At 36.1% G+C, this 9432-nt stretch overlaps 2 protein-coding genes across 2 annotated transcripts in view; one reads left to right on the forward strand and one right to left on the reverse strand.

The window, feature by feature from the left end:
• The window catches only part of VRK2 (vaccinia related kinase 2), a 108567-nt gene extending 103873 nt beyond the window's left edge, over positions 1 to 4694 (forward strand). The window contains exon 11 of the mRNA XM_012804001.2: positions 4387 to 4694. Coding sequence (XP_012659455.1) covers positions 4387 to 4680 — 294 coding nt within the window. The 3' untranslated portion in view covers positions 4681 to 4694. The remainder of the gene's footprint in view (positions 1 to 4386) is intronic.
• The window catches only part of FANCL (Fanconi anemia complementation group L), a 71364-nt gene continuing 66546 nt past the window's right edge, over positions 4615 to 9432 (reverse strand). The window contains exons 9-14 of the mRNA XM_003787934.3: positions 7952 to 8035; positions 7675 to 7720; positions 7510 to 7591; positions 6342 to 6458; positions 4963 to 5034; positions 4615 to 4769 (exon numbers count right to left, since the gene is read on the reverse strand). Coding sequence (XP_003787982.1) covers positions 4734 to 4769; positions 4963 to 5034; positions 6342 to 6458; positions 7510 to 7591; positions 7675 to 7720; positions 7952 to 8035 — 437 coding nt within the window. The 3' untranslated portion in view covers positions 4615 to 4733. The remainder of the gene's footprint in view (positions 4770 to 4962; positions 5035 to 6341; positions 6459 to 7509; positions 7592 to 7674; positions 7721 to 7951; positions 8036 to 9432) is intronic.

Consider the following 9432-nt stretch of genomic DNA (forward strand, 5'->3'; position numbering starts at 1 on the left):
TTAGCTGCACAGAAACTTTTCAGTTTCATTAAGTCCCATTTGTTTATTTTTGTTGTTGTTGCAATTGCCATGGCAGTCTTCATGAAGTCTTTCCCCAGGCCAATATCTTCCAGTGTTTATCCTATGCTTTCTTTGAGAATTTTTATTGTTTCATGCCTTAAATTTTAGTCCTTTATCCATCTTGAATCAATTTTTGTGAGTGGAGAAAGGTGTGGGTCCAGTTTCAGTCTTTTATATGTGGATATCCAGTTCTCCCAGCACCATTTATTGAATAGGGAGTCTTTCCCCCAAGGGATGTTCTTGTTTGGTTTATCAAAAATTAGGTGGTTGTAAGATGTTAGTTTCATTTCCTGGTTTTCTATTCGATTCCAAATGTCTGTATCTATTTTTGTGCCAGTACCATGACGTCTTGACCACTATGGCTTTGTAGTACCTTGCTGATTTTCTATCAGGTAGTTCTATTAATGATGGAGAACAGAGTTAGGAAGGTAGGAGGTGCTGCCTCTGCTGCTGTTTAATACATAACAGAGATAATCAAAAGGGCAAGCTCTTTTTCAGTCTTTGAGGCAGTGAGAAGTAGAGGATTGCTGTCTTTCTGCTGATGTTTACTTAATGCAAGGTGAGGGTGGTTGGAGGACTCTACTTGAGTGTCTACAGTGTCTTTTGGGGAGGAAGAGGAACCCGCGCTGCTTATGTTAGTGCAGGGAGGGAGAGTCTATAAGGCTCTGTCCTACAGTCTCTGTAGTGCCTGTTGAGAAGAGAGGGAGGCTACCTCAGTGGTGTAGGCTGGAAATGGTTACAGGGCTGTCTCACAATCTCCCTATCACTGGTAGGATAAGGTGTCACCTTTTTAGCATAAGCATGGGTCAGCAGGGCTCCAGCCTCCATAGTGCTTGATGAGGAAGGGCAGGTGTACTCACTCCCTGGTTAGTGCAGGGTGGTTACAGTGAACAGGATTCCACTCCACAGTTCAATTCCATAGCACCTGGAGAGAAGGGGGAAAGGAGCAGTTTCTCTCATGGTGTTAACCTAGAGTACAGCAGGTGTGGTCACAAGGATTCAGTCCTATAGGCCTGCCTTCCCCCAGGAACATTGGTTAGACAGAGCAAACTTTTCTTGGGCGTTTTTTCCCCATCTGTGCATATTGCTGTTTCCAGGCTGCCTTCTGACCCAGGCTGGGATACGTAGGAGGCAGGAAAATGAAAGGAGGGTGAGGATTCTTGGGTAGGTAATTCCTTGTGTGCTGAGGTCCCCTGGACAGTCTGCCTCCTTTCCTACAGCTTTCAGAGTTCTCTGACAGTTTCTTTTGGTTCAGAGCCTGTAGTTGTAATTAGTAAGAGGAATCTCTTTTTTTTTTTTTTTGGTCTGGAACTACATGTTTCACTTTCCTTTTTGTAGGTTGCATTGAGTATGAAATTTTTCTTTTAGAACTTTAAAAATGTTTTCCAGTGTTCTTGGGTTTTTTTGTTTTTTTTTTTTCTGAGAAGTTGTTTGTACTTATTCTTATCGTGAACTCTATATATAAAGTATCTCTTTCTGGCTGTTTTTGCTTTTTAATTTTGGTTTTCTAAGGATAGTTGCCTTTGTTTACTGTGTTTTGGGTTCATTGAGCTTCTTTTATCTATAATTAATATTTGTCATCAAATTAGAAGTTTTCAGCTATGATTTCATGTATGAATCATGAAATTCATGAATTTCATGAATTTGTTTCATGCCTTAATTCCTCTTCTTCTGAGATTCATACACATGTATGTTAGAATGTTTTACCTTTTCCACAGACTACTGAGGCACTGTTTATATTTAACATCAGTCTTTTATCTTGCTGTCCACTTCAGTTTGGGTATTTTCTTTTGCCTGACCTCTTGTTCACTGTCACAGCAGATGTTAATTAAAACCTAGCCAGTGAATTTTTCATTTTATATGCTATATTTTTCAGTTACATAAGTGCATTATATTTCTCTGCTCAGACTTTCCATCTTTTCACTAATTATATTCAACTTTTCCTTTAACTCCTTGAACACATAATGTAGATGTTTTATAGTCCTTGTTTGATAATTCTACCATCTGGGTCTTTGAGACTGTTTCTGTTATTCGTTTTTCCTAGTAATAGGTCATATTTCCTGTGTCTCATGCATAGTAGGGTATAAGCTTACATGTGGACTTTTTGAAGTCTGGGTTATTTTTAAGTATAATAGCTAAAATAACCCAGACTTCAGACAGAATTGTGAGTCATTCCATATATTCTAATTTTATTGTTTTGTATTTATTCTCTGGGCTTTTCCAGCAGGAAGGGGAAATCGGATACTCCTTACTCAAGCCAGAAGAGGGGTATTGATATTTTTCACAACTTCCCAGTTGATTCTAATGTGCATTCACAATTAGTAACTAACTGTCCGAAAGCAGGGTTTCTTGACAGCAGCACTATTGGCACCTTGGGCTGGCTAGCTAGGTTATTATTTGTTGTGGGGGAACCTCACTGTGTATTGTAGGATTTTTGGCAGCATTCCTGATACTCATCCACTATATGCCAACAGTACTTCTTCTCAATGTGCTAACCCAAGTCTCCAAAAATTGCTAAATGTCCCTATGAGGCAAAATCATTCCAGACCAAGAACCAGTGTTCGAGTAGAGCTAATTATCACACTGCCCTAAGCCCTTGCCACTCAAACCAGCTGTACTGGCATCATCTGGATCTTCTTAGAATCTCAGGTCTTAAGCCCAGATTTTGAGGGAGATCTACATTTTTAAGAAGATAAGATGATCTGTAACATTTTCTAATGTTCATAAAACAATGCCCTAGGCCAGAGGTCAGTTAAATTTTTCTTGAAGTGTGACAGAAAATATTTAACTCTGCTATTGAAGTGCAGAAGTAGCCACAGACAGTAAAACTTTATTCACAAAACAGGCAGTTGACCAATGAGCCAACCTTTTCATAGACTCTTTCCCAGTCATACCTCTCAGTATGCTGAAGACAGCTAGTGGTTCTTTGATGAATGACTTCCCATTTGATGTGGCTTAAAGAGAGACAGGTGTATAAGTCACCAAGTAGATGATTCTGGAAATTGTAGTAGCTTGACTTCTATTCTTACCTAAATAGGATATTTCCCAGCCTTCCACATGTAAGTTATATGTAAATACTGTTTAAGTTAGCTTATCCTTTAGAAATATGATTTGATAGCATAAATCTTTGAGGGAAAATGTTATAGGGGCCCACTAGAATAATCATTTACTTATTTTGCCTTTAGTAAATAAAGCTGACAACCTTTAGGAAAACTGCATTAATGTGACTTTGTTAGCTCAGACAGTAAAGTTGTCTTCAAAATATCTTTTATGTATCATATGTAGGAATCCTTTTTGACCCTTCTAAAGCTGCATCCAGAAAGTGAGTTTTCGTGTGGAGGAAGGCTGTTTGACAGGTGGCAGCCTAGAGCAGTGGTTCTCAACCTATGGGTCGTGACCCCTTTGGGGGGGGGGGTCCAACAACCCTGTCACAGGGGTCACCTAAATACATCCTGCATATCAGATATTTACATTACAATTCTTAACAGTAGCAAAATTATAGTTATGAAGTAGCAATGAAAATAATGTTATGGTTGGGGGTCACCATAACATGAGGAACTGTATTAAAGGGTCTCCGCATTAAGAAGGTTGAGAACCACTGGCCTAGAAGCTGAGGGTCAATAGCTATTTGGAACAGTAGTGGTTATTGCAGCATCATGTTTCTGGATAAAACGAACAGTGAGGTAAGCTAAAATACTAATGTAAATTTTCCTTCATCTAAGTTACCTGATAAATGTACAATGACAGTACCGTTTATGCTAGAGGCCACCAAAGTGAAACAGAACTACTCTTGACTTGCAGCTGGTTAAAGGGGTGAGCAGGAAATGGATTCTTAGGACTTTGGCTAACAGAATGATGGTGAAAACATTGAAGCAGCTTTTGAAACCTGCATATAAGTAACCAGTTAATTTGTTTCATATTAATATCTGTTCAGTCTATCCTAGTTGAGTTGTACCTGTGAATTTCCAACACACATGAAGGACACGGTATTGCCCGTGAGGCAGTTTTATTTGGCTGTGTATAGCCTTGTCCTTTACTCACTTAGACGTTTTCTAATTATGAACAGTAAATTTTCTTGGTAAGATGAAAAACTGGGCTTAATTTTTTGGGAGTAAGATAGTCATTCTAGAATATATTTAAAGGAACCACTCCACTGAACCAGATTTGGTTATTGGATGCCAGTAAGTAATTTATAAACTTAAAATGCAAGATTTTCTCAGGAAAAATACACAAAATTTGTGTTATGTACAAATTATATTTAGTATTCTTACAGAGTCCACAAAATAAATACCTGAATAATAAAGATGTATGTATTTTTTTCCCTAGGAAAGCATAAGGAGAAGACAAAAATACCAAGATGCTCAAGAACTTCTGAATGTAGTAAAGCCTTTCCCACAAAAATTCAGCTATATACAATTCCCAAATTCGTTTTATAAATCTCATGAGGATTTTATCAGTCTAGATACATTTAACAAGTCAAGATCTCCGTCTGGGTATAAATACACTTCCCCAATTAGTATAGGAGTCACAGACTTAGACAGATCTTCAGGACTATATTATTATGTCTTCATCATACTTGTCCTTTTGGTGTTAATATGTCTTGCTTTGTATTTTCTCTGAAGATACAAATAGAATCCTTGTGTTTTTTTTAAAGTTTCCAGTTCTTCATTATTTTAGGGTTTCCTCCCAGACATTTTCAAGGTAATTGGCTAAAAAAATAAAATTTATTAAGATATATTTCCTTTTTTATCCATACTAGAAATGTACGCTTTTTCTGAAGTTTAGACAATCTAGAAAACAATTTATTTTAAACACATAACAAGTTTTAAATAAGCTGTACACTCTTTTAAAACATATTACTAAAAGGCACATGTTCTGAAATGTAATTAATAATTGGCTTACCTTACTACAATATGGGCATTCACCAAACACGATGTTAAAACTCTGTCTACTAGTCAGTAGTCCTCTCAACCACTGAAGATTTTGAAAAGATAAAATGATCAGTGTTATGTTAATACAGTTACAAATTAGAATATAGTATATGTAAAAAGAAAAGGAAATGATATTTGGAGTATCTAAATTTACTTTCTTAGTTTGGTGTTGGTTCAGGAAATACACTCCTTGCTTTTGCAAAACAAGAGTCTCACTTTGTCACCTTTGGTAGGCTCAAGAGATTCTCTTAAACGTCCACCACGCCATCCAACTATTTTTAGTGACAGGGTCTCACTCTGGCTGGTCGTGAACCTGTTATACCTCAGGCAATCCACCCGCCTCTGCCTTCCAGTGCTAGGATTACAGGCATGAGCCACCAAGCCTGGCCTAAGAGCCCACCAATAATATGCTGAACGTAAGGGGAAAGCAACATGGAATTTATAACTAAATTTGGGCCTCTTTAAGGATGTGATAAGTTATGCCCCTTTTCTAACCCCAAGGCAAATATATACAAAAATAATGCAAGTTCCTGGGGTTCACAGATCATCCCTAGATCCATTAATCACAAATTAAGAACAACTGCAGTAAAGGAGATCAGGCTCTTGAAGCTACCTATTTCAACGTTCCTTGAATATTCTGTCATCAGACCTGGTATTTTATAAGGTTAACTGATACCTCTCCGTAAGTTCTCCATTGGTATCTCTACTAGCAAAAGTAAAGAAGGGGGATACTACAGAAGACACTTACAGCACTATACACTGGAAGGTGTTTTGAATACAGAGTTAATAGTTTAAGTGCTACAGAGAGCAAATAACTACAAACAGAAATGAAAAGCAAGATTTCACATATAGTAAATGGCATTGCCTGAGAATACCATAAAATGTTCAGTTCACAAAAGGCATTTTTGCAATACATATCAATACATATTACATTCTGCACTTAAATGTAGCCTGAAAAGTAATAAGGTACTACATAATTGCTAAGTCCCTTTCACATCATTGCGACCACCACCGCCACATGGATGAATCTATAGAGTTTGCATTATGGAAAAATGAGATATTTATGGAAAATGTCCATCAATTTAACTTTCCTGTCAACAAGCTAGTCCATGAATATATTCAGGATAAATCTACCCTGCCCCCTGGGGACTTTTGGCCATTTCTTCACTTCATTAGTAACTATGATGAAGAAATGAAGTACAAGAGTATCTGGTATAAACTAGTAAAAAGAGTTATGGCAAAGAAGGGGCTCATTACTAAGATTTAGATTCTATGTATTTTGAAAGTGCATACTTCCTGTATTGTATTAGCTGAAACAAGTGTTGCTGATGTAATTTTTTTTTTTTTTACCTCGTATAAGCATCTTTGATGGAAAGGTTGTCCACACTGTGGATTATCACACACTTGATCAGGAATGACACCATCAAGTTGATAGGCATAACAAATTCCACAATCCATAGTAAAATCCTTCAAAAGAAAAAGATATGTGTATTTTTACTTTATTTTTATTGATATATGTATAAATGATCAAATAAAGATAATTGGGGTATCCATCAACTCAAACATTTATCTTTATAGTTGGAAACATTACAATTCCTTTCTTCTAGGTATTTTGAAATAAGCAATAGTATGTATATTTAAAATACACAAGGTGAGATTAGAAAGAATAAATAATGATACAATACTAAAATTTTATACAGTGTTTTTAGAAAGGTAACTATTTTGGTGTATTACAGGAAATACATCACTATTTAGCATCTAACAAAGCTATTCATAAGTTTCCTTTTCACTCTATAAATATACACAAATACAATAAAAAACATTCTATATTTGGCTGGCAAGATGTTTGGCTTTAAAAATTTTTTCATATCACACATCAATATTAATATCCCTGTTGTATGTAAAAAACAGGAATTGACATTAACTAGGGACTAGTTATCTGTAAAATTCAAAAGTCTACAACTTGGTCAAAAATCAATTCTTCCAATTTTGTAAAACTACTAACCTTTGCAAATGCTTTTATCAAGCTAATCAGAATTTCATCCATCCATAAGCGTATAATATAGAAATTCCAAATATCTCATTAGCTACGTTGGACCATTTTTCCTTATTAACAATAAATATCTGTCATTAATCATGTCACTGCTGAAAAACATGATGCACTGCAAGGGCTCACTTATACATGGATTGTTTCAACCAATCACACATCAAAAATGCAGTATTGGTGGGATGTGGAACCCACATATATGAAACTACCATACAGGGGAGGTTCTTGGAACTTGAGTACGTATAGATTTTGTTATTCCAGGGTGTTCTTAGAACCAATCTTCAGCATACATGGAGGGATGACTGTACTCAAAACCAATCATCACAGGTTAACAAGGACTTTGGTGCACCTGTTCCTTGTAGTTCAGAGGTCTACGTTCTTTCCCTTTTCTGACTCATTTTTCTCTGAGATAAGCATTTAAATTTAAATATGCAATGCCGTTTGGAATATCAAAGCACTGATAAAACTTACAGATTTTTCCAGGATAGCACGAGCTGGAAAATCAATTTCTAAAAGATCTTTCAAATTTTGTAACAGACTATTTTCTGGATCCCTGAAAGGAAGGATAAAAAAATCTGCTATTAAGTCTGCTATTAAATCATAGAAAACTAACAATTATATTGCCAAGGTACCTACCACAAATGTATGTTGCTGCTCAGCTTAATTCCCAGAGGTTTTATCACTTAAGATGTTAAAAAAAAAAAAAGGTTAATAACTTAAAGTTTGATGCTCCATAAGCTTTTGTTCCCTAGTTATTTCATTAGAAACCCTAATCATACATTAAAAACACAAAGTACATAGAATGTTATTTTCATTTAAAAGAATTATCATTAATATCTTCAAATAATGTTTTAATAGTGGTAGGCAAGGATTGTGATTCTGCTAAAGCTAAATTAAATCTGCGTTCTCATACCATGGTCAGCTCCAAGAAAGCAACACTCTGGAAGCATAGTAGGATGCCTGGGGTCTACCTCTATATTTATGGAAACATTATTCCCTAAAATGAAAGAAGATTAAAATTTTTAGAAGTAGAACAGTTCATCAAACAAGCCAACAAGAAATAATAGAGTGTCAAGATGGCTACCTATTTCCTTATATACCCAAGGAAACGATTAACCAAAGATGTTTTAAATTGTTTTTTATAAAGGTAAATACTATAGCTTAACCAAAAAAATTTTGAAATTATAAGTAAAGATTCAGGGATCCTAAGTTTCAAAAGGAAAAAAAAGAACTAATCCACAAATATATTTTAAGTTTCTAGTCAATTTTGTTGAAGTTTAAATAAAAATTTTCTATGGAGTGATAAAAAGTATCACAAGTCATAAGTTTAAGTAATCATCTATCATCTACACGTGTGGTGGCTCACTCCTATAATCCTAGTACTCTAGGAGACCAAGGTGGGTAGATCACCTGAGCTCAGAAATTCAAGACCAGCTTGAAGAACGAGACCCCCTTCTCTACTAAAAACAGAAAAATCAGCCGAGCATTGTGGCGGCACTTGTAATCCCAGCTACTCTGTAGGCTGAAGCAAGAGGATTGCTCACACCCAGGAGTTTGAGGTTGCTGTGAGCTGTGACGCCAGAGCACTCTATCCATGGCAACAGTGAGATTCTGTCCTCAAAAAAGAAAAAGTAATAGGTGGTGCCTATGGCTCAAAGGAGTAGGGCACTGGCCCCATATACAAAAACTGCAAAAAAAAGGTAATCATGTAAACAGCTATTCAAGGCTTTCTTGAAAAACTTTGCATTTCACAGAACTATGGTCAAATGTAAAGGGTAAAAATATACATTTTAAGATTGAAATTTTATAAAAATTTATAAAAGCATGTGCTGAATCCATTTGCTTCATGTGAAACTTCCCACTGTAATACAACAAAGGATTCACGTTACATTGCAAAATATTCATTTAATAACAAAAAATCTAGCACTAGATTCTATTTTTTTTTTTTAAAGAGACATAGCCTTGTTCTGTCACCTAGGCTCAAGTAGCTGGGACTGCACACATGCACTGCCATTTTTAAATTACTGATTGATTAATTTGATTTGACTTTATTTACTGCTGGTAGAGATGGGGTCTGCCTGTATTGCCCAGGCTAGTCTCCAACTCCTAGCCTCAAGTGATCCTCCTACCTTGGCCTACCAAATTGCTAGGATAACAGGCATGAGCAACCGTGCTCATCCTTAGTTTTCTTTTATAAATATTAACTATACTGGAGTATTGTATAGATGTCAGAAACGGTATTCCTATGTTTTAAAAGTACATAATAGAATTATTTACTTTCGATTTCATGTTACTGATAAATTCTATGCACTCTGGCTTGGCGCCTGTGCCTCAAGCGGCTAAGGCGCCAGCCAGATATACCTAAGGTGGCAGGTTTGAATCCAGCCCCGGCCC

The sequence above is a fragment of the Otolemur garnettii genome, unplaced genomic scaffold, assembly GCF_000181295.1.
Source record: "Otolemur garnettii isolate 467f Iridium unplaced genomic scaffold, OtoGar3 scaffold00024, whole genome shotgun sequence".
Taxonomy (NCBI): domain Eukaryota; kingdom Metazoa; phylum Chordata; class Mammalia; order Primates; family Galagidae; genus Otolemur; species Otolemur garnettii.